This window comes from Pecten maximus, chromosome 13 (genome assembly GCF_902652985.1).
Source record: "Pecten maximus chromosome 13, xPecMax1.1, whole genome shotgun sequence".
Classification (NCBI taxonomy): domain Eukaryota; kingdom Metazoa; phylum Mollusca; class Bivalvia; order Pectinida; family Pectinidae; genus Pecten; species Pecten maximus.
Window position 1 is genome coordinate 12,094,176 of NC_047027.1, and position 25,754 is coordinate 12,119,929.

The 25,754-nt window shown below is 36.2% G+C and overlaps 2 protein-coding genes across 2 annotated transcripts; both read right to left on the bottom strand.

The window, feature by feature from the left end:
- LOC117340259 (C-C chemokine receptor type 1-like) lies at positions 1–2,673 on the bottom strand. Its single transcript, XM_033902017.1, has 2 exons — positions 1,357–2,673; positions 1–962 (listed from the first exon to the last, which is right to left on the bottom strand). The coding sequence occupies exons 1-2, from the start codon at positions 2,436–2,438 to the stop codon at positions 887–889; spliced, it is 1,158 nt and encodes a 385-aa protein (XP_033757908.1). The 5' UTR covers positions 2,439–2,673; the 3' UTR covers positions 1–886.
- A 7,487-nt stretch (positions 2,674–10,160) lies between these two features.
- On the bottom strand, positions 10,161–22,234 carry LOC117340434. Its single transcript, XM_033902195.1, has 8 exons — positions 22,165–22,234; positions 20,948–21,157; positions 19,553–19,774; positions 19,301–19,330; positions 14,279–14,497; positions 13,191–13,442; positions 12,666–12,689; positions 10,161–12,452 (listed from the first exon to the last, which is right to left on the bottom strand). Exons 1-8 carry the CDS (start codon positions 22,232–22,234, stop codon positions 10,783–10,785), a joined length of 2,697 nt encoding a protein of 898 aa, XP_033758086.1. The 3' UTR covers positions 10,161–10,782.
- Between the last annotated feature and the right edge of the window lie 3,520 nt (positions 22,235–25,754).

The window sequence follows — 25,754 nt, forward strand, 5'->3', positions numbered from 1 at the left end:
TATTCAACGACATTTTTAATTCTTTGATTCAACGAGACATTTAAATTGAATGTAAAGATGTCGTTTGTACATATAAAGAAATTGTCTTACAAAAATATATCAAATAGTTCGCTGTACAATGTGAAGCCGAGAGAAAAGAAATATGATGGAATATCGAATTCCGTAACAGTGACGGTTGCCTGGTCCCTGTATGATATAACTTCTATACACCACACATATATAATTCGTGATCTTTCTGGCAATTCCTCACGTGCTAATCCGAAGCAGATCACTAGCTGTATTTGATACCCTTAAATATATCTATGTTAACACGCCATCTCTACTAAGTACGATAAGTAACATGTTATGTAATCCATAACGGTGAGAATACTTGGCCACTTTAACTTTTAACAGGTCGTTGTGTTTTCGTTGTTTATATTGCGGCAATTATGTGCAAGTGTTTTCTTAATTCTCCAACATAAGTCAGTTTATTGTAGCACGTGTCAAGAAGCAAAACACGCGACAAAAGTAGGTGTCCCAATAGATGAAAGTTTTTGTTGTTGAGTTTTTTACCGTTGCTGACAATATATCAAATATTCTTCAACATTTGCGATGCGTGAAGTGTGTGAACATGAATGTTATGATATCGCCCATCACTTTCCAGTCTTGACGAAAACTACGTTTTCCACGTCATATTGACATTAGATATATTTACTCGAAAATGATGTGCTACAAATAGAACACTCCATGTGTGGTTGTCATGTTGACTGATACCCAAATCTTTATCGTTATAGTTCTGTTTCGAAACTATCTTCAGATTTTCTTCATTGACTGGTGAACACCAAATGACTTTCTGTGGCCATAGTGATGGCGAGATCTCTGTAACCATGGTGATTTGGTGACTTGGTCATGAGTCGCCAGTCGCTGATCTAAGATGTGAGTCGGCGCTGTTGGACGGTTCGGAGGATTGGACAGGAATGAATCTGAAGAGATAAAAATATCAAAACACAATAAATGGAAAATATGGATAACATATCGATTTCTATAAAGGCTCTTGGAACAAAAAATTATATCTTTGCTATTACATTGTAAAAAAAATATCAATTTTGTTAAGATATACAAAATCAATAATAATCTGGGTTTTAAAAAATGACATACAAAAAAGAAGAAAAAGGAAATATTTAATCGAAGTTCAAGTATCAAATGGTAACTAACACACTGGAAAGTGATGAATACCAATCAAGTTCAGGAACATTTTAACACTCGTTTACTCATATCTGATGTTATTAAATTACAATTTGTTATTAACTTGTCGCCAATAGTAACTCAAAGCTGACAGGAAAATAATGACCAATGACAGAACTTATATAAACTTACACTTTCCCCACTCTTCTGCCGATTTTTCCCAGTTCGGTCCTGAATCGCTTATTGGTGGCTGTGTAGAAGTAAAAGTTGCTCGCGAAATGTGTGAATTGGATCAGATATACAATGGCCCAGGCGAGGTCTAGTGATTGTTCGACGTCCGAACTGGCATCTGGACGAACATACGAATCCACGATATAGTAGATGCATATCGGCAAACTGGCGGCGACAAAGTAAAACGTTGTAAACACCAACATTTTTGTCATTTTGGAGACAGACTGTTGTCCTTTCTGCGACATTCGGTTGCTGCCGTCTGATCCTGTTGATAGTCTTTTGTTACACCTCAGCTTTTGAATCTGTCGTATGATTAATATATTCAAAACAATCATGATTACCCCAGGTATAATCACCAAAACGACCAGGTCTACATAAGTAAATACGAACTCCTCAAAGGCGTAAATGTCGTCTGCCAAAGAGTTACATTCGCCATCTAGGATTCCATTTGTGAAGAAATAATGAAAATCCAGGGCCGTTAGACACGCGCTGATAATTACCAGAATGATAATACTGTTTCTAATTGTCACCAGCTTCCTTATGGTGGTAAACCGGTTGTCCAGTAGAACAGTTTTGATAAATCTGACACATGTAACTTGGACTAGTATCCATGACGACATATGCATGGAAAAATAGATCAAGAATAAGTGAAACTTGCAACTGAACCCAGAAACATCTCTTATATCAACATCAAATGTTGACTTTATCCAATACCGAGTAGGTCCAACACACAGCACAGTCATGTCAACAAAGGCCAACACGAATAACAGAATTAGAGTGGCGTTCTCGTAAAATTTTAAACGTTTTAGGACGTACACATTTAAAATGTTGCCAAAAATTCCGATGAAAAATATGAGAGGTGACAATACTGTCCACAGGCAGCTGTCAGGTGTTCCACAAACTCTGAACGAGTCGGTTTCAACAGATGGAACTGTTGTGATATTCCTTTCGAACGACATCAAGCCAGTTGTCGAGATATTTATGTCCATTGAAATGTTCGTTTGTGTGATGACTGTGGAAAAAGTAGCCATGCTGGTCGTCATTGTGAAAACAATTGCATGCGTTCAGTTGTCCATCTGTGTCACTCACTATAACACCCAGAACTGGAGTTACTGGAGCACTCGGTATACACAGGGTCAGAACTGGAGTTACTGGAGCACTTGGTATACACAGGGTCAGAACTGGAGTAACTGGAGCACTCGGCATACACAGGGTTAGTTAATGTTAGGCTTAGCACACCACATATAATAGTTTATATGTTTCTGTGTATAAATGGGGAGCGTTTACCGCGTAGGTAGGCTGTAGGCTAAACTGACAGGAAGTGACGTATATCTGTCCTCTCAAAAATACACAGGGCTCACAGGGAAGGATTTAGGTCTTATTTCCGTTAGGGTGGATGGTAGGAAAGGCATCCTAATTGTTCCTCAGAGAGGACGTGTAAGCCAATCCATACCGTTACTACATCAGAATTGAATACGAATTCCTGTTCCTGTTTTTGTTACACCAGCTTTTTGTCTTTTATTGGACTATTCCGTGATATCAGGGGCGAAAACAGCTAAAAAGTATGAAAGTTTACCCACAACAATAGAACTAAAGGTAATTTACTTGGTAGACGGCGCATTTTCCAGATACTTTATGTTCTGTAAAGGGGGGGTTTCCAAAAGCAGTCAACAATAGCAAATATGATATCGTTTCTGCGCGCATGATAGCGTTGGATTATAGGTGGGAATACGTTAAACTCCATGTAAATAAGCGCCAAAGTTTGTGGGGGAAAACAGAACATTTTGCTTTGAGAAAATAGAAATGCTTATTTTATTCCTCTAAGAAGAAATCAATATGAAATGTAAACAGTTGATAGCAACATGATAGAGATTGTGTATGCCAAATTAGAGGACTCTGTGTACATAATGGAACTTCTCAAAAAACATAAAGCGTTGTCAGATCCACGCACAACACATAATCAGGGTCAAGTCAAAACATGTACGGAATTGTTCTGAAAGCTAAAAAATAAAATAAAAAATAAACTTCTCACAGCAGTCTATTCAAAAAAATGAATCATATATACTTAAAGCCTTCGATTGTGAAATAGTGAATATGATGTTATCAAATTCAAAGCTAGGGTGGTAGGGTGGCAGAGTGCCAAACACCTTTGCCTTTCACCAAGGCGACCGGGGTATGATTCTCGATCGGACGTAAAAAGGTATTGAGTCACCTGCCCGACCACGCAGGTTTTTACGGGTTCTCTGGTTTACTCACACACTAATTATATATAAGACCCCCTGCGAGAAACAAACTTGATACATTTAAGTTGATGGAATTTGTTTCGCAATGGTTGTACAATAAACACTTTACGTTTCACAACTGCACGCTACCGGTGTATCGAAACATTTTCAGGTCGTACCTGGCTGACAGATTGCAAGATTCCAAAGGTGTATCATCAACCTTCAATGAACACTCCCAAAGGTGTATCATCAACCTTCAATGAACACTCCCATGGTTCGAAAGTTGAAACTTAATCTATTATGCAGCATGTACAAAATGTATACTGACGACATCTCAGTGAGTGTCAGTGGTGAGACATTTAATGACGTTAGAAGAAAATGAAGTGATTACCCTCAGATATCACGTAAATGGATGGCCCGAAATAAAACGAGTCTACATTTAACAAAATCTCGACTCCCTCAATTTTCAGTTTATGATATTATTGAAACTGTCGATATACCAAACTATCTATTGAACCAAACTGTCCGTTTTATTAAACTGTTCATTGAACCAAACTGCCCATTGTATCAAACTGTCCGTTATATTAAACTGTCCATTGAACCAAACTGTCCATTGTACCAAACTGTCCATTGAACCAAACTGCCCATTGTACCAAACTGTCCGTTATATTAAACTGCCCATTGTACCAAACTGTCCGTTTTATTAAACTGTTCATTGAACCAAACTGTCCATTGAACCAAACTGCCCATTGTATCAAACTGTCCATTGAACCAAACTGTCCATTGAACCAAACTGTCCATTGTACCAAACTGTCCGTTATATTAAACTGCCCATTGTACCAAACTGTCCGTTATATTAAACTGTACATTAAACCAAACTGTCCATTGTACCAAACTGTCCGTTATATTAAACTGTCCATTGAACCAAACTGTCCATTGAACCAAACTGTCCATTGTACCAAACTATCCGTTATATTAAACTGCCTTTTGTACCAAACTGCCCATTGTATCAAATTGCTCATTGTACCAAACTGTCAATTGTACCAAATTATCCGTTATATCAAACTGATCATGAAATTCATAATCTAAAAAGCAATATGTAACAAGTACTAATTGTAATGGGAAACCATAACAGAAGTCCTCCAAACGCCCTCGCAGTCGTACCATTATGTTCGGCATCCCTCCATATCCCTATATACCAAATTTCATTGAAATCGAACGATATCTAAATTTCGACAAATCAGAAGCCTCCATATGGTTGCTATGGCAACGAAACTCATTCAGTTGATTTTGCAGTCCCCTAATACCCCTATGTACCAAATTTCATCAAAATCGAACAATATCTAGATTTCGACTAATCAGAAGCCTCCATTTCGTTTCCATGGCAACACAGGTTTTCGAAAGTAATACCATTGCGTTCGCCTATCCTCAAACCCCCTTTATACAAATTTTCGCCAAAATCGGACAATATCTAATTTTGAGCCAATCAGAAACCTCACTATGGCGGCCATTTTGTTTACTCTATTTCTAAAAAAAAGGTTCTTGCATCCCTCCTAACCCACCCTATACTCGTGCAAAGTTTCATTAGAATCCGACAAATGGTTTTTGAGTAAAGTTCGGACAAAATTCCACGGCGGAAGAAAAAGGAGAAGAGGAAGAAGCGGAGCAAAGCAATAGGTCCCTTAATAATTCGAGGCTCATTACTTCAAAGTTACTCAATAAAGTGTACAAATTCCTTAAGTACTCGATACACATGAATGAACAAGCTGACAATCTTAGCACAAAAGGGTTCGACTACTCAAAAATGTCTGCGCGGCAGGTCGTCTGCTCAGACCATATATGGAGGTGTACATGTTTTATGTTTTGCAGGGTTGTTTTTTTGTTGTTTTTTTTACATGTATTGTGTAAGCAGGGGGCCGCGGTGGCCGAGTGCTTAAGGTGTCCCAACACTAGTCCTCCATCTGTTGGTTGCGAGTTCGAAACCCACCTGGGATATTTGCCTGGTACTGACCGTAGGCCGGGTGTTTTTTCCCTGGTACTCCAGCTTTCCAGGCTTGTCCTTAAACGACCCTAGACGTTAATAGGACGTTAAGAATAAACCAAACCCTTAACCATTGGTCGTGTGATGCTCTTCATTGACAATTAAAGTCCCATTACTAATAGCAGTGTGTTTGATATGTTTTAGTCAAGCTTGACGTCTTGCTACATTCTATGACTGGAAAATCCCTGTACTGCCCTGTCTGGGTTGTTTTGTCTCGCTACATTTCCTTGCTTTGTAACATATGCAAACTTTTAAACAGTCTAAAAGTTATCGGTCTGTACCATAGGGTATAAGTGATATAACTACATTTGTCTATATATATATATTTCTTCTTTAAATATTTTTTTTTATGTTGTTTCGTTTTATTCCCATTTCTACCCGCCATTTTCGGCCGTAATGACCTTTCAAATGATGATTGGCCGTTCATGATAATATAACTAACCAACCATACAAACGAAAATAATAACGGGATTACACAGCAATGTAAAGCGAGCGCAAGAGTCATGAGGCTGTGGTTTGAGTGTGACCGCGAGGACTGGTACACAACTTCCGGTTTCTTAAGCATGTGTTAATCACGCGCCGTTCTATTATGTTTACCGGTAAACAACACTTGTCCTGTCCCCTAACTGTCACGGAGATACGCTTGCACTCGATTTGATGTTTGAGTGGGGAAGTGCAAAATCATAACAAGGAAATGAATCAATAACATCGTAGTTTATAACTGAAGCTGTAACAGTCCGAGTTTTCTCTGGACTCAATATCAGAAATCAAGCGGACAAAAGTTGTACGACCAGAGCTTACTACTATATAAAAACTTTGATAACTTAAACACCGTATGGTGCAGCTTAGTTGTGGCGTATTTGGAGAATTAAACAGTCATTAAATAACACTAGTGTTAAAAGTTCATAGAGGTATGCATTTATTTTCAAACATCTTTAAGTGTTATTATGGAACTAACATGTGCATGATGAAATCCACACAAAAGCTTAGGTGCTTGTAGATAAAGTCAGCCTCCCAACTCAGAATAGATGGAACGAGAGAAAATTATGAATAGAAATACTATTTAAAATAAATGTTCCAGAGAGGAAAATCACGTTCAGTACCTGTAAATATATAGGTCAAATACTTTTTATATGAAGCTCTCCTTAGTAGCCTCTAGGCGAACTAACAAGCCTGACTGCCGTCATAATCACACAAGGAAATAGAAAATCAAAACTGATATATGGATCCTAACAGAAGTATTAATCTATCGGCATGTCAGTGTTTTGAAGTATTTGTGGGAGCAATCAGCCGTGGAAAATGTGACATTCGGAGCAGCTCTTTGAAAGTTATAAAATGTTTAAGTATGTGTATTAAGAACAATAAAATAAGAAAACAACATTATCGTCATCAGGAGATCGTTCTTTCTCCTGTGATGGTCAAGGTATGATTTATTTTATGGGAGCCAAATGTTAACATCTAGGAATTAACATCTAGTCTTTCTCTCCATACATTAACGCATTGCAACATAAACTATACTCTATTCGTCCATAGCATGCTAAAATAGTGTATTTGTCGGAAAACAACATGTACTTTGTATTTAAAGTCATTAAATTTTAGTTAGACTAAATGTATTTATTTACATATAAATATCAAAATCTTGTGCATGGACAAAAACCTTTTTGTTCGTTCCGTTATTAGCTCATCTGTCCGAATGACAAGTGCCTTACGACTTGGTGCGACGCAATTCACCCGGCGCCAACATTTGGCTTAGATCACCTTCAAGAGCACAGATTCATCATAGTGGTCCAGGAGCATGCTGGGATAAAGACCTACAAAATTTGTTAAAGGAAACACGGTGGTCTACTTTCAAGGCAAAATGTGTCAAATATGTTAAATCTTTAAACAATTTATTCTTAATAACCAGTAGGCCAAAACGGTCAATATACAATGTAGTGGAACAACATTTTCCTTTGATAAACGGCTCTACATATTGTTTAAATGATTTAACTCAACTTCCTTTAAAGATCACATCAGTCAAATGTTGTAAAGTCTTTAAACGACTTCTTCTAAATGACCAAGAGGTTCAGGGGTCAAGATGAATGATATTGATCCTCTGCCAACAAGATCTCGATAGCAATTGACTTAAATCATAAATTGTTTAAACCTATGACCTGGATATTCAGGAGTACGCTCGGAGGAAGGTCTACCAAAAGTTGTTTCAGTGTACAATGAAGAGTTAATCACTCAGCTAGCATCTCAATAACTGATCTAGAGAAAGCTACCTTAGTAGCAGGTGAGTGATTCAGGCCAATTTTTTGTGCCAACAAAACTATCCTTCATTGAACAGACAAATACATCTAGCAGGAAACCTCGTCTGGTCACCTTACACCTTACACTGTCAACGAGCGAACAGACACTGGTACGTTTGGCCAGGGACAGACCCTGAAGTCTGCCTAACAGGGGCGTACTTGTAGTTAAGGGAGAAAAGTAAAGATATTTAGAGAGCAGGAAAAGATAGTAAAAATTAAACCGATGTATTACACATCAGTACCTGGCTGGTAAACAAATCGTGTATTCTTCCGGTTATGACGGTGAAGGTTGATTATTATTGCTCTGGGATAAAGTCACTTCCGATTTATTGCATGGATTTCGGATCGACCATACACTATACACTTATCCTAATAAGAGCAATATCTGTACGTGGTGTATATTATAATGAAGGGTCATTTTTGTGCGCTAAAGATATTATATAAATCTGGCGTACATAAAGCGTACCAACCTTCGGGCGTAAATGATTTTTTGTGAAAGTCTAATTAGCCTGTTGGTAGTAGATCAAGTTACGTATAACGTATACAAGTAAATGAATAAAAAAAATGCTGCAATATCAGGCTATAAATGAACCTAATAAAATAACCCTGGTTTTCAGTTGAAGAACGTGGCATTATCTGGAAATATCTTTGTTGGTGTCGTTGACGAGAAAAAGACTTTTATGATATTTATTTCTTGGCACATTTTGAAGAATCTCCAATTCAATTTTTTTTTTACATCTCGTCCTCGATTAATCGATCGGAGATGCGCTTTTTCTAAACTTCCTATCCGTCACGATTTGTATTTCTCGGGAAGCTGAGAAATGGGCCAATCTGTGCTGTCGCGGTTGAGTCCTTAAGCAAGAAACTTTAGCTTTATAATTCTGAGTGGCATGCGATGGGCCTTTCGTATATTGTTTATATTTATATAAGTTAGTTACCAACACCCTCAAGGAGACACTGCCTCAAAATGACCCTGGCTATTCACGAGTCGATAAAACCCAGCAAGCAATCAAACAAGCAAATCATCAAAACGGTATTTGACTTTGACTAGCGGTCTCGTTTAAGGTTCACTTTTTCTTAATTGGCCCAATCATCCATCTAGTCCTTAAGACCTTAGTTCTTGCGTTTATCGCTTAAACCTCCAAACAAACATACAAAATCTTGGAACAAGACACCGATATATGTAACCTAAAGTTTAATTGTTACTGACAAACCGAGGATTACAATAGCTGCGCATTTATCCCAAACATGGTTAAGGGGCATCTAAACAGCAAATCCAGCCAAAACAGTTGATATTTTACAAGGCTATACATCCATACTAGGGTGTTATTTAATAGAAATAACTTGATAACATTTTGATATGTATCATGTCAAACTGTGGGCCTTTCTGTTGACATTCAATTTGTTCAGTAGTTCGTAAATTTCAACAAAATATGAGAAAAATGCATGTTTCAGGGGGAAATAATTAACTCATTTGTATCTCATTTATTGTGCAAAACAGTCATGTCGTTTTGCTCACAAGGGTCTAAAGCACAAAATAGGAGCATTGGTTTGACTAGATTGGACTTTATGATATGTATTAACACTGATTTTATTTAGACCTTGAAATGCAAATGGCGGTTGTGAATAAGATCAGACAATTATGGCATATAAGAAGGTATTTCAAACGTCAAAAATGCTCATATTATCCACTATAGAGAACTCTAGACATGGCAGGAAGACTGTTTTTAGGAAAAAATGTTCATCCGTTGAGTTTGGGGTAAAAGATATATATTTCTGAAAAAGGCCCAAAACTCACCAGTTTGACAATTTGTCTTAAAATGGTCATTCTTACTATAATCAGATGTCTTAAATGTATTATATAGGAGCATTTTTAATGGCTGAAATACCCCCCTTTATGCCATATTTGTGTAATATCATCCACAGCCGCCATTTGCATTTCAAGGTCAAAACTAAATATGTGTTTATACCTACATACAGTCAAATCTGGTCAAACAAATGCTCCTACCCTGTGCTATAGACACCTGTGAGCATGACATCTGGGCTATTTTTCAGGTTTGGTTATTTTTGTGGCTTAGAATTATTCCATGGTACAACTTACCACAAAGTAACTCTGTAGAAGAAATTGTTAGCATCTACATCAAATTATTTGTGATTTTAAGACACTACATGTCCCAACAAACATTTTGGTATATTACATGACTATTTTTGTGCAATTTTAAAGCTATTTATTCGTGTTTGAAATTCAACATTATTCTGCTATATAGATGACCCTTAAGCAGTAAAACATTTTGTGTAACATACGATCCCTTCATGTTTTGTACAATCTAAGTTAAAATCGCCTGTGTCCCATGAGAACATAGCACACATATTACACTCCGAATTAAAGGCATATATGTCACATTTATAAGCGCGGGAACAGTGTCGACCACACGATATTTCATTTTCATTTTTTCTATTGAGAGTGCCACTCAGGGGAGATAACTTAGTGAAGTTATTATAAGCCACTTGAAATAGCCATACGTTGGTATCTAAACGATCGCGTATGCCGTCCATGCCAACCGAACACTGTTTAGGAACAATCTTCTTCAATTTGTCTTCGTCGGTATGCTCACGAAGTACGGAAGATGATGTAAACTGGCCACTAGATGAAAGGTTTGTGTTATTCTGTCTCATCTCTTTAGAAGAATATTGTGCCTTTCCCTCTGTGACTAATTTATTCGACTCGTCTTTTCCCCGTCTGCTATTTTGCAGAACATGGTCAGTGGCAGAAAGAAGGATTGAAGAGGGGAATGAAACTTCTAACGATGAGCTTACAGGACTCAAAACTGCATCATACATGGTCTGCCCATTTATCCGTCGGGATCATCTCTTCATTTCCGTTTTCCGACCTGTCAGTATAGTCTATATGTGGACGGTGTTTCACAGACGACGGATAGATCCCGTTCCCTGCTGCAGACGTCACTGGTAATGGTGACGTAGCAGCATGTATTGAACTTGGAATAGAGTCATATGATGGTCTTATCTGATGAGAATTTGACACTGAGCCCTCATCCATTAGGACTTTAGTGGTACTTCCCGTCACCTCATTCAGACTTCTCCTGATATCAGAGTTTTGTGATGGAGTATGCTGCTCCGCTTTTATGTCAACAAACGAATCCTGTGTCGACAATCTGTCTAATCCACTAGATCCACCCATCGGTCCGCCGTCATACCGCACCGACGTAACGACTTCATATCGCAATGTATTCGGGACAGCCTCGTTCGTATAAAAGTTGTCAATGTAAGGCCCATCAGAATCCGATCGGAAAGAACTAGTCAATGATGTAGTGTACATGTCATAGCGTAAAAGTCTTTGGCTCTCAGATTCTGTTGCACTTGTGGCCACTTCCGGTAAGAATGCTTTGAAACTTTCACTGTTTCTTGCAGAAGCTTCAACCACACTATACAACCGTGCGCGTGCAGACACGTCAGTAGGCAATGGTGATTCAGCTGAAAGTGGGTCCATTTCTGTATCGGATTCAGTCTTTGAAACTAAGTTGGAGGAGAGGTAGGGAAACATGAAATTATTTATTCCGCTTTGCATTATGTACGCATCGTTAAACATTTCGAATGTTGTTGTTTTCAAAAATGATTCAGGTCCAAAATTAGCTTTAATCAAGACAGGAGAAGTGTACGCATCCTTATCTGAGAACTCCGAGAACAAACCACCCTGCGTAGTCTCTTTTGCAACCAAATACCCTAAAGTATCTATATCGTTGACAGTTGTTTTTTTATACTCATGCCTGAAGGTTTGTTGGCTCGGTACGCTTGTTACCTGTGAGTAAGTGTTTGGGGTTTCCTCTGACGGCAAGTGTTGTTCGTGGCTGCCTGCTGTATATTTTGACTCTGTTTCCTTATTGTAGCTTTGTATAGTTTCTACGGAAAGTACATGTTGAGCATTGCTGTGGTGGGTGTATATTACCGATACAGACTGGTCGTTGCTGTGGAAAACTGTTGTCGATATTTGTTGATCGTTGCTATGGAGGACTGCTGTCGATAATTGTTGATCGTTGCTATGGAGAACTACTGTCGATATTTGTTGATCGTTGCTATGGAGGACTGTTGTCGAAATTTGTTGATCGTTGCTATGGAGGACTGTTGTCGATATTTGTTGATCGTTGCTATGGAGGACTGTTGTCGATATTTGTTGATCGTTGCTGTGGAGGACTGTTGTCGATGCGGGTTGATCGTTGCTGTGGAGGACGGCTGTCGATACGGGATGATCGTTACTATGGAATGTGTATACTGTTGATATGGGTTGATCGTTACTATGGAGGACTGTTGTTGATACGGGTAGATCGTTGCTGTGGTATATGTATGCTGACGATAAGATTTGTTCATTCCTGTTGAGAGTGCTCTCTGTTTGTTGTATGAATTGGTCTGAATCAGAGGGAATGTGTAGATATTTGTCAGACGGGGCAGGGTATCCGATTCCTACGTCTTGTTCACTTAGTATACTGCCTGTAATTAAATGTACATAATTATGACAAACGGTGGCATGGATTAAAAAGTCTTATGTAGCTTCAAAGCGAGAGAACCAGTTAATTTATGACATTGGCATCTGATTAAGTTGTTTTGATATTCAATATGTAAGTCATAATATTTGTACATGGTATCTAGATAAAGAAACAACATTCGGGATAAAGGTATGATACCGCAAAACGGTATACTCACATTTTGTTGACACCAATTCTATTTCTGAAAATGTAGACAGTACTGATATTTTGTACATAAATTTACAAATAATTTCTGAATCATATAACTGAAAGTACAAATTACTTAATAGCTTGTAACAAGAACTTCTATTGGTTTAAAAATCATGCTAGCCCATTACGTACAATATGACGTTACCATTTGTAACGTTACCTTTGACTGGATGATACAACGGAGTTATCATGTTTCAGAAAGAAGAATCCATTGAAAAGGGGTATTTTATGGGGATTGTATATAGTATATCAAACGAAAAAATATATAAAATTAATCATTAAATATTAAACGATATTAGATATATATTCAGGTTAATCCTTAAATCCATAAAGAATTAAATAAATTCAAGTTAATCATTTAATCTATTAAAGAGATATCAAATAATGTTAAATAACTCTGTGATGAAATATTGGGCTTCATTTCTATCGCTCCCTAAACACATTCTCATTGAGAAGGATTAACAACAAGTTTATACCACGTGACTTTATTTACCGTCGCAGAGATCTACACTGCAGTCTTCCCATTCAATTTCTGGATCCAGGGTGAAGCACCAGGGGGTTCCCCTCAATCGATCCGGGTCTCTGCAGTAAGAACCCGTCATATTTTCCCCCGGAAATGACGTAGCTTTAAGTTCATGCATGTGGGGGAATTGACTCTCCCAAGCCTGACATTGTCTTCCGGAACTGGTACATGACCTATGACCCTTGTATTCATGAGATCGGCCAGCTTCATAGCATTCGTTTTCTAAAAATAATAAGTATAAAAAGAATTTGATCAACTTTATTACGGCTTCATTGATGAAATCAAGCATACACATCCTCGCGCACATTTATGGAAATCGTATATTGGATGGATGTATTTCAGAATCAAATTAGCATCACACAATGCGTATTTGTTTACAACTGTGTACAATCTTATTTCGTTTTTAATGTATCAGTGTCAAAAACAAACATAATATCGGATAATAACAGAATCCATGTCATTATCATCTGTTAACTATTGCACGTTAATGGAAATGAAATAACTAAATATAATATCATTAACTAAAACATTTTTGCTATGAATTTTCACTGTTATTTTTTCAAATGTTTTCAGTTTTTTTCGCTTTCTTTCTGTCTTTGTTTTAGTTTTTTGTGGTGGCTTCTTTGGTATCGACTCTTTGGTTGGTCCTTAGCATAATTGACGACTCCTAGAAGGACAATACAGATGTATGGTGCAGTTTTAGCTCTATGTAACTCTTTTAAATACAGTATATGCTTCTTTGATTGGACTTATCGAAGCCTTTTTATACAATAATATATTGCTACTCTATATGGTATTTAGCTCAATCTTAATGTATACGAGTTTCCTATTCTCGCGGTACCTGAAATAAGGCTGTGGAATGCAACATTTTTTGTTGACGCCATTAATAGACAAGTAGTTTCGCTACGTCCAATGGTTATTATTATTGTTATTAATATTGATTACATTGTCCATCACCTTTATAATATGCTTAAAACAAAAACGACATGTACCGCGAGAATATAGTTCTATAATACGTATATGTAGGTATTTGTTATTTGGTGACTAAGGAAACTGACCACCACATGATATAGAGGCCGCTGACCACCTTCCGTTTGTCTGGCACACTTGCACGGGGCAATAGCCGGTCGATGATTGTAAATTGGCCTGTATGTAGCTACACCGGAAGTGTATACTCGATCCGACATCCATGCTATAAATCGGAAGTGATTTAATCCCAGTGCAGTCATGATCAACCTTCACTGTCATATCCGGTAGATTACACGATTCTACATACTCTATAACACAGACAAAAATAAATATCAGCTTGAAAACATTACAATGTCTAAAGGTATACCCCAAAGGATTCTACAATTCACAGGCATACGAGTTTAGGTTTATCTATAGTATATACTTATGCCAAACTGGAGTCGTACCAACCTAGACTTATATAACACAGTAACTTAAACAATAGAAACGTAGGGTTTTAGGCATATAAGTACTTAACCATGGCATGTAGATAGCAGGGTTGAAACATTAAAAAAAAAAAAAAAAAAAAAAGTTTGATGACTACTGAATGTTTGTCAAGGGTAAAATAAACTAGTCAGCTTGGTATAGGTATGGTTGGAAATACCGCATTGGTGTCTAAGCTGTCGATTATCGATATACACCACTTTGTATTAGTACTCACGAACTTGTAAACATCAACAACGAATATAAGAAGTCGTGAGTGCAATCTGATAACAAAGTTCTCATTGTTGTACATTGACACAATGATACAGTATACCTAAGTAGGCATACTTATGTATAAGTGTACAGGAGGATCAGGCACGGGGCAGCTACCGGAATCTTCAAGAGGCCTCACAGGATCACCGAGAGTATATTGACATAATTGGCCCCTGGAAACCCTGACAGTTGAGATAAGGCACTGGCACTTCTTTTTTAATTCATTTACAATTCATAGGAAGAAGGAGAAGGGAAAGACAAACATGCAACATAAGAAGATAGAGAAAGGAAGACAAACATGCAAAGACAAAGAAATGGACGGACCGATGAATAAAACAATAAACATGTAAAAAATTTAGAAAATTTAGTTACTTATAACATTCTTAACGCTCAATCAACACTATCACGGTCATTGCGGCCAAAATGGTGATTAAAATGTGTTTGAAACGGAAAATAACTATCAACAAACGTTATACAGTGTAACTTCGTTAACTCGAAGTCGACGGGGCCCCACGAAAAAACTTCGAGTTATCCGAGTGTTCGAATTAAGCGAGTTATCATTTTTGGTGAAAATTTCGGTCAATATTTGTCAAGATTATATAATCATTATAACTCCGCTCTCAGTCATGATAAAGTTTCTTTCACTTAGTCACTTCAATAACGATCTGATGTGCAAGTCATGTTTGCACAAGGAATAACGATATAACGGAATTCGACAGAATAACAATTTATTCTTGTCAAATCAAATAACCGTCTAAGTTTGTATGTTATATCAGGTAGGAGACATAAAAACGCAATGTCGCGAACGAATCATGAAACACACGGGTCTACTAGCTTTTAATCTAACATCAATGATAATATATTAGATAGCTAGGATAACGACACTTTCTGAGCGTGCAATTTGCCCGTGGTTCATGTGCAATTAAAACATACGTTATATAGATGGAAACGTAACCTGCAAAACAACATCTATACAGACAACGAATCAAAATCGATACATACAAGATAGGCATTGATTGGTTTGATTTACTAGTGTTTTACGTCCTTTCGAAAAACTATTGTCATTTAAGGACGGCCTCCGTTGTATGCGATATGCATGCGTGTGGTGACTGTGTTTTGCGGTATGTTCGTGTTTATCTCAATGTGTAATGGCGGAACTGATATCGACTTTGTAGTGCTACATCACTGAAGTATCAAATGAGGGCGAAATGAAGATAAAAGTAAGATCAGGGAAAACATAAGGACAAGAGTTAAACGAAAATAAAACTTAAACAATGACAAAATAAGGACAAAACTTAGATCAGAGATTCATATGGACGAGAGTTAAACGAAAATAAAACTTAAACAATGACAAAATAAGGACAAAACTTGATCAGAGATTCATATGGACGAGAGTTAAACGAGAACAAAACTTAAACAATAACAAAATAAGGACAAAACTTAGATCAGAGATTCATATGGACGAGAGAGTTAAACGAAAATAAAACTTAAACAATGACAAAATAAGGACAAAACTTTGATCAGATTCATATGGACGAGAGAGTTAAACGAAAATAAAACTTAAACAATGACAAAATAAGGACAAAACTTAGATCAGATTCATATGGACGAGAGTTAAACGAGAACAAAACTTAAACAATAACAAAATAAGGACAAAACTTAGATCAGAGATTCATATGGACAAGAGTTAAACGAGAACAAAACTAAAATCGGGGCAAATTAATAAAACAAACTTTAAAAATTTCCCTCCTTACAAAAAGAACAAAGAAACAAGACCATATAAGTAATAGTCTTTTTGTATATTTAACTCAAACAAATTCGATTACTCGTATGTAGATGGATATTTAATCTCGTGGGTTTTTTTTGTTTTGTTTTTTAAGCTTTAAAACAATTATAACCAATATTTAACGAAATAGCTGGTAAAATCTTTATATCATTATTTCCCAAAATCTTGTAGCTGTTAGTAACAAATACGGACTAAACAGTTCATACGGCTATCGCACTTTACGTCTGTACGGACATTAACTCAACGGGAATGGTAGGTACATGTAGGAGATGACCTCAATAGATCACAAAGACTTTCTGGGTCACTATCAAAATATTATCAAATATGTTAACGAGATCATTATATAAACTGAAAAATATTCATTTACATTACCATTCTACCTAATAAATGATTGGTTATGTATTTGTTTAACGTTCTTATATGATGAGATGTGAGTTTTGGATGGTTACGTACGGTAGGTCCGTGTTTGACTCCTTGGGATATCACGGACCTGATGTCAACTATGGAGTGATAATTTATTACCGAAGACACCCCAAGGGAGGCAATATCGAGGGAGGCACGGAAAATGAAAGGCTAACGTGTTTACAAAGAAAAGGACAAGATCTCAAATCACGAATACGGGGTAGAAGGTACAAGTTCAGTGTCTCATCCCTAACAAATACTCACACACACATACATCACACATGTATATCTCGAATGCTAAGTGAGTCAATTACCTCATCCCTAACAAATACTCACACACACATACATCACACATGTATATCTCGAATGCTAAGTGAGTCAATTACCTCATCCCTAACAAATACTCACACACACATACACCACACATGTATATCTCGAATGCTAAGTGAGTCAATTACCTCATCCCTAACAAATACTCACACACACACATACATCACACATGTATATCTCGAATGCTAAGTGAGTCAATTACCTCATCCCTAACAAATACTCACACACACATACACCACACATGTATATCTCGAAAGCTTAGTGTATCAATTACCACATCCCTTACCAATACTGACACACACATATACACCACACATACATATCTAGCATACAGGAGAAACCGTCCTAAATGACCTCAACTGTTGACAGGTTGTTAAACAATACAAAATAAATCTACCAATATATCAGTGTGTTTGCGTTTGTTTGTTTTCTGTCTATTGTTCTTACTTCCTTTATTATAGATCCAGTTTCCGGGAGAAAGATTTTAAAAATTTTGTCGTGTGTTGTTTTTCTGTCAACCCGGTGCGCTAAGTACAAATGTAGGCTTATATAGTGATATTTAAAACGTCGTGTCTAAGTCATTTACGTATGACTATACAATCCAAAGTCCTCTGGTCTAAGTGAAGTGACCCTGGTTACCTCCAACTGATTCACGATATGTGTCAAGGATTGGATTTATTTTTTTTTCAAATAGAAACTGCATGTTAATCTAGTAACAGATGATATATGAACATCATAAACAGCAGGATAAGTACTGATAATATGACTCATTCAAGTACTGGCTATAAGTATCTCGACTCCAAATGTTTTTTTCTCTTTTTTCTTCTTCTTCTTTTTCTTGTCGGTAGAGAAATTAACAGTTATGACAAAATATTTTTGAGACAAAGTATGTACTTATTCACCATATGCTTACTGTGCTTTGACTTTTACATGTAATAAAACCGTTTAAGAAAGTGTCTTTTTTTACACATCTGTAATATAACCGGTAGTGATTGGTTAATTCCGTGTGAAATGTATTCCTGCGCGTGGCCACGTGTGAACGTAAACATTTTGTCTAAAAGGCGAATTACCAAAACAAACCCCCGAATTACAGGTTGTCGACATTAGCAGCCGTTAAACGACACCAATGTTCACATTTCTTCAACACGCCTGTCGTCACCTGTGTTCTATCAAATTCATTTTTTATTTCTACGCGCAAAAATCGACTGTTTCTTTCATATATTTCATATAAACGAAAATAAGTAAGGAAAATGAAGAGAATGAAAATGCAGAAGTTGATACAAAAATATTAAAAGAAGTTTGATATTTTTTCTGGTACTATTTGACTATTTGATTTTAGTGACGAGGTCCAATATGACCCTGGTCAGTTCATAGGTCAACTGGTTGAATGCTCTTAATGGAGAGCAACGGAAGTAAATATGAGCCATATGACAAATAGAATATGTCAGGAGTTTCCCGTCAGATAAGATTGATGATACTCGTTTTGAACTCGCGAAAAGGCTTGTAAAATTGCAAAATTCAAAACTTGTATCATTACTACTTTAGTATTATAAAACAAGATTATGTGCCAAAGGATGGAAGGCACAACGAAAACATAGTCTCTACCCACATTAATCCGTTCTCCTATCAACCATGTTTCAATATACTCCAAAGCAATCATTTACTTTGAAAAAAAAGTAACCTTAAAATGACAAGAAATGGAATAAAATGGAAAAGGAACCACAGGGTGAGTGTCTTGGAATGTTCCCAAAATAATTTTAATTTCATCAAATGTCTCCTTACTATTTTGATATGATAATTTATATTAGCTTGTTATTTATTAATAGGAATGCGATATATAGTGAAAGGATTTACATACCTTCATCACATGCTGTTTCCAGACGTTTTTCTGCAAACATAGAGAAACAAAATCATGCAATTCATGCTAAGATAAGGACGAATATTGTAAGTCTAAAAATATCGTAGAAATAGAGAAGAAAAAAATCAACGCTCATTAACATTTTCGAGGGACATTTTGTTTCGTCATTGTGTTATTTTCAGTGGGTTTTACTTTTGTAATTGCAATAAGAATTTGGAATAAATGATATCCCGTTTCATATCTCTTTGATACCGTCACAAATAGGGACATCACAGAACTCCCACGGGACCGGAACTGACGTGGCTTTTATATGACACCAAGGAGCACCCTTCTCTCCTCCCGGGTCCCGGCAGTATCTATGGTCCTGTCCAGAATACCCATGATTCCTCCATATCTCACACGCATGTCCATTGACTGTACACTTCCGACGACCTTTGTAAGCCTCGGATTTACCGCGCGGATAACATTCATTCACTGAAAAATCGGTGTGAATACTCAAATATATTTGCTGAATTATTTCGTTCAATATTTCATACTATTCCTAAAAGTGCAATGTCAAAATTTATTTTATTGTATCAATTATTCATGCCTTAATATACCCATTCCAATAAAACGCTAAAAACACTCGTTCCCGGTAAGAGTAATTGGTGATTTGAAGCATAGCATCAGCGGTGGTCAACTCGCATTTAGTTGACTCATTCCAACATAACACCCGTGAATACTGGAAAATGAAAATATTGATATGATTCTAAAACTAACCATTTAAAAAAGTACAAAGAAAAATGATGAGTGCACAATCATCTGTCAGAGGGAAATTTGTACCTAGCGCGTTTAACTAATAGATAAGATGAAAAAAGAGCAACAACACCCAAAGATATGTCTGTGGAAGCTTAAGATGATAACTTTGCCCAGGAACAGAAATAGAAAAAGTGATAGTGATAAAAAAAATACAGAAGAATGAACATACAGGATTAAATACAGTCGGCATGATTCCATCCATGGTGGTTAAACACGATGGATGACACAGGAGGTTCAATAGTCCCCTAGTTCAATTGATTTGATTATTTTCAATATCGGATTTCTAAAGAACGTTAAAACATGTACACGACACATATTTCTAATTTTATTGCAGAGAAAAGTCTTTTTAGCCTTGCAGTGATTTGGTCGAGGAAATATCGAGTTTTTTTTGTTTTTCGGGTTTTTTTGTTTTTGTTTTTGTTTTTGTTTTTTTTTCATGGCTACCCAATCTACCATGAACAATGGTAAACTTGATTTATTTTAGGTCAATTGCGAAACAAGTTATACAATCTATTATCAATCACTGACGAAAACACAATGTGCCAAATACAACTAGGACATATTAAGAACACTCCGTGCACGTGATAAAACGTGATTTCGACGTCCCTTCCTGGTTAATATGTGATGCTTTCTTGGCAGAAAGATCTGAAGAGTTTCTAATTTGAATATAACTATTGTTACGGTTTTCCCAGCCATTGTATTATATCAACGCCCGCTTCCTGCATGTTATTCTACCAAATGAGGAATATATACTAAAATTTCTTGTTTCCATATAATTATGACCATTAGTATCGATATTTTGCACTAATAAACATCGACATTAATCAGAATGAAAGTTGAATATGTTACCTGCACAGGACAAAGAAGCAGTCGACCATTTCCCATTGTCCTGACAAATCTCCACGGGACAAAAATCGATCTCCGACTCCCGGAGACCAGTCAGGAGAGTGGCACAGCTGTACCTAATAATTGACCCGGGGGTACGACTGAACGGCACGAGGGGAGATAAGGTCAAACACGTGTCATCTGTTGTCACTGTCAGACGGGACTCCCCGCAATCTGTAATAACGCAAACGTGATATATCAAGTATTAAATACTGATACAGATATGTAATAACGGAAACGTGACATACATGTATATCAACTATTACATACTGACACAGATCTGTAGTAACGGAAACGTGGCAAATAGTCACCTGGTGTTAGCTATTCATGTACAGATTCTTAAACGCTTAAATTGCGTAGATCAGTCCTTTTTTTTTTTATAAAAATGGCGCCGTCAAGTTGACGTGGAGTAATCTTACAAAGACACGACGTCATGAATTAGTTAACTGATTCCCGCGTTTTTTTATCAAAACTATACTGTACTAATTTAAAATGTTTTTAATATTTTGTTGATGAATGCGAAAATTTTCCGTTTGATAAAACATATATTTCACTCGTATAACATAATACTTTGATTTTTTCATTGGTGCTTCGCACTCGTGAAAGCATCGATAGTCTGTCATACTTGTGAAATACATATATGTTTTATCAAACGGGAAACCATTCAATATCCTCTATATATTCTTGTGCAATCATTTACAATTTTCCTTTTTAAAGTAACAGGGTCTGCGATATTCAGGTGAAAAATAATTACTTTTGTTATCATATCTCGACCTATAATAGTTATATAACCGAATGAGAAGGCTTTGTGATGTAAACTTACAGATTTGAAAACTTGAAAGTTAGTTTTGATGCAAAAAAAGTCCTTAACTTGATACAATTTGAAATAATTATAAAATATTACTCAGCTGTAACATCACCTCAAAACATTCACTTGTATATAAAATTGTATACTTAATTGGGAGGATGTGGGTGTATGTTTATGGACTTATAAGCCTTCCAAAATTTTTACCCTAAATGCGATAGAAACTTTTATACGTTTTTTTTCCATATCACACCATATAGTTACAAACACGCATATATACAATGTATATATCTCAGATCTTAGGCGCTTATGGAAACATAGTTAGTTCAGTACAATAACTGCATTAATTTATCTCTGTAATAAATTATTAACTTACCGATGCTGCTTACAAGTCTACATATTCCTGATGTAAACATTCCAAAAAGAATCCGAAGATACCCGTCCATATCTGCAACATATGTTTAATGTGTGCATTGGACTGGAACTGGTTTTGACAACCTTTGCACTACAGGCTTTGACAAGGACGTGTCATAGTTGGTTGGTTACCTTTGTCATATGGTTCTGGCGAGATCCACCCAGAAACAGTTCTTAAAAGGGAAAGGTTTAATGCTATTGGATTATAACGATCTCTTCAGAAAAATAAGATTCTAAAAAAGAAAACTCTTCCAAATAGTCTGAAATCATTCTACATCAGCCAAGTCCAATCCGTTGATAATGATTTACAAGCAGTGTAAAGAGTCGTGTGTATGGTAAGTTTATGTATCACCTGAACAGGTTAATGTTGATTGGTTCCGCTCTCCATATAACACCTGGTCATTACCGTAGTTATAGTGTATCAAGCCAATCGACATTTCAATTAATTAAATCTTGTATTCTAGCTTTAATTGTTTGATCAAGCGAAATGAGGCGTTAATTAAAGTAATAAATAGATATTACCCGTCTACTGTAAAACAATATTTACATGTGTACTAAGCAGTCTAGTAAAGTTATATGTTAATTTCCAAGATTACTCACAATCAGTATAAAATTCTGCGCCTTCAGCACAAGATTGCAGTTTTATTATGATGTATTCGGTAATCACACTAAATTACAATATAAAGACTGGGTAATATCAATCTGACTGACCTGAACGCCGGTGGTCATGTAACTTGAATGCTTAGAGCGTCGATCTGGAATGCGAAGTCCCGGTCATGATTAGGTCGTTAATTTTTACCTTTCATGTTACACTTAAACATAGTACGTACATGTAGCATTTATCAATCATGGTTTCAATTCCGAGAAGAGGAACTTAAGCTCCCTCAATCGAGACCAAATTCAAAATAATCAACGAGGTTGAAAGGGAGACGAGGGCGCTATGTTGATATATACATGTATATGTGCTGTTGGTTCTTGTCACTTTCAACAAAAGGACACGTCGAAATAATCTTAAATGGTATTTAATGTTAAAGAAGTATCACAATGCACATAGAACAAGCAGGATGCAAACATATACCCTTTTAATGTTGAATTCAAGATGGCTAAACCAAACTCCTTTATGAATTTCGGACCCAAAGAGATGACTGCTGTAGTTTAATTACATCCGTACCACCCTACGTACCTGGGATTAACTTAGTCTAGATTACGTCGACCTATCCTAGTGTCTTTAGAATATTTGCAGAAGTTTTTTTTTATAAAAAAATATACCCCTATTGTACATGTGTTATACATCGCGTAGAGGTATTATTTTCATCAAATCTTCATCTATAGACGTCTTAAACAATTCTAAAGAGACTAGTATTGGTCCAAATATATGAGGACTGTAATTAATCTCCTGGTCCCTTTGTTAATGAGAAGATAACTGTGAGGACTGTAATTAATCTCCCGGTTCCTTTGTTAATGAGAAGATAAATGTGAGGAAAAATTAATCTTCAGGTCCCTTTGTTAATGAGAAGATGAATTGTATGGGGCGTCATTTTACTATTTATTCCCATTTGGTGATATCACCTATTCGTTTCATTAAGTGATATCACCCATTCGAATAGGTGATATCACTCATTCGAATAGGTGATATCATTTATTGAAACGAATAGGTGATATCACCAATTCGAATCGGTGATATCACTCATTCGAATAGGTGATATCACTTAATGAAACGAATAAGTGATATCACCAATTCGAATAGGTGATATCACCTATTCGAATAAGTGATATCACTTTAGAATCAATACAAACGACTGCTCCCAAATAAGACATGTTACACATGATGGAATTGGGGAGCATACAGTTTTCCAAATTTCAAAAGTGATATCACCTATTCGAATGGGTGATATCACTTAAGAATATTTTTAAGTGATGTCACCTATTCCAATTGGTGATATTACCTATTCGAATGAGTGATATCACCTAGTAGTACAAAAGTACCGGTTCTGGCACAGGGTCATCAGGTGCACTCCCCTATATAATCCTTACCACCTCCCTGTCACCTCCCTGGCACCCCCCTTCGAGAGGGGGTTACCGATGACGTGACAGATGGAGGGTTATCCAGTGCAGTGCGGTATAATAAAGTTCTCATAGATGCTTTACTATGGACGAATTTCAGAAAATTTCCTAAGAAAGGTTGATGACACTAATTGACACACTGTCATATTGACAAGCTACACAGCAAGATTGGATGGTAAAGACATATTTTATTGTTAATGAATCTTTCTAATGATTTCAAACCTAACAATCTGCATCACTTCTCTCACAATGTAATTACAATGTCACATAAACAAATTCTCATATTCATGACCACCTTGGCACCATTGCACCTGTTTTGTACTGATCAATGATTTAATTCAATTTTATCTATATTTTATGAGTTTTTGTAATGAAGCCTGATGGAGTTATTAAAAGAAAATTAGAGATATCTGCAATTACTTTGCAATACAGATATCTCTATTTCAAATACAGATATCACTATTTGAATTAAAAATATCTGTATTTGAAATAGCGATATCTGTATTGCAAAGTAATTGCAGATATCTCTATTTAAAATAGAGATATCTTTAATTGAATTAGAGATATCTGTATTTGAATTAGATATCTGCATTTAAAATGAAGACATCTCTATTTAAACAAAATTAAAGATATCTCTATTTAAAATAGGGATATCTTTAATTCAAATAGAGATATCTCTATTTAAAATAAAGATATCTCAATTACAATTAAAGATATATGTAATTCAAATAGAGATATCTGAATTTGAAATAGAGATATCTGTAATTTAAAAGAAGATATCTCTATTATCAGTAGAAATAGAGATATCTGTATTTAAATTAGACATATCTTTATTTAAATAGAGATATCTTTATTTAAATTACAGATATCTCTAATTGAATAGAGATATCTTCATTTTAAATAGAGATATCTTTAATTAAATAGAGATATCTTCATTTCAATAGGTAAAAACCCAAACGGCTTGCCATACGCTTCACCTCCTGATCTTGCGACCTCGACTTTAGGTCGAGATTGCGAGGTCGCGAGATTGCCCTAACCGGCTACCATACAAAACACATCCACTACACAGGGGAGATCATCCCTAATTCCCATGTACACCAAATTTGGTCAGAATCGGCCTACGACTGAATTTCGACCAATCAAAGTCAATGTTGAGTCTTCAATGTGGTTGCCATGACAACACAAGCTAAACATTGTTCTGGATCCCCTTATATCCATGTAGAACAAATTTGTTCGAAATTAGCCAATATCTAGATTGCCCAGTCAGAAGCTAGGATTGCCTTGCTACGATAAAAGTTTTGGAAATAGCTTTGTTATGTTATACCATATGACCAAGGCTGAATAAAATTTGTGAATGACTGCAGCGTTATGGTATAATCTAAAAACCTGGTTATAATGACCAATTACCTCGACAAACAAAATTCATATGAAACAAAAGTCAAATGCACATCTACAAATCATTCTTCACATTTGGTTTAAGTTTCATTG

Bases quoted from the DNA above. Each gene is read 5' to 3' on its own strand.
- LOC117340434 (XM_033902195.1), bottom strand. From the start codon at position 22,234: ATGGACGGGTATCTTCGGATTCTTTTTGGAATGTTTACATCAGGAATA. The intron at 19,331-19,552 runs GTATCAAAGAGA...CTATGTTTGCAG, and splicing joins TGATGTCCCTATTTGTGACG to AAAAACGTCTGGAAACAGCA. The intron at 12,453-12,665 runs GTGAGTATACCG...ATTTAATTACAG, and splicing joins AGAATTGGTGTCAACAAAAT to GCAGTATACTAAGTGAACAA.
- LOC117340259 (XM_033902017.1), bottom strand. From the start codon at position 2,438: ATGACGACCAGCATGGCTACTTTTTCCACAGTCATCACACAAACGAAC. The intron at 963-1,356 runs GTAAGTTTATAT...TTATCTCTTCAG, and splicing joins GGCAGAAGAGTGGGGAAAGT to ATTCATTCCTGTCCAATCCT.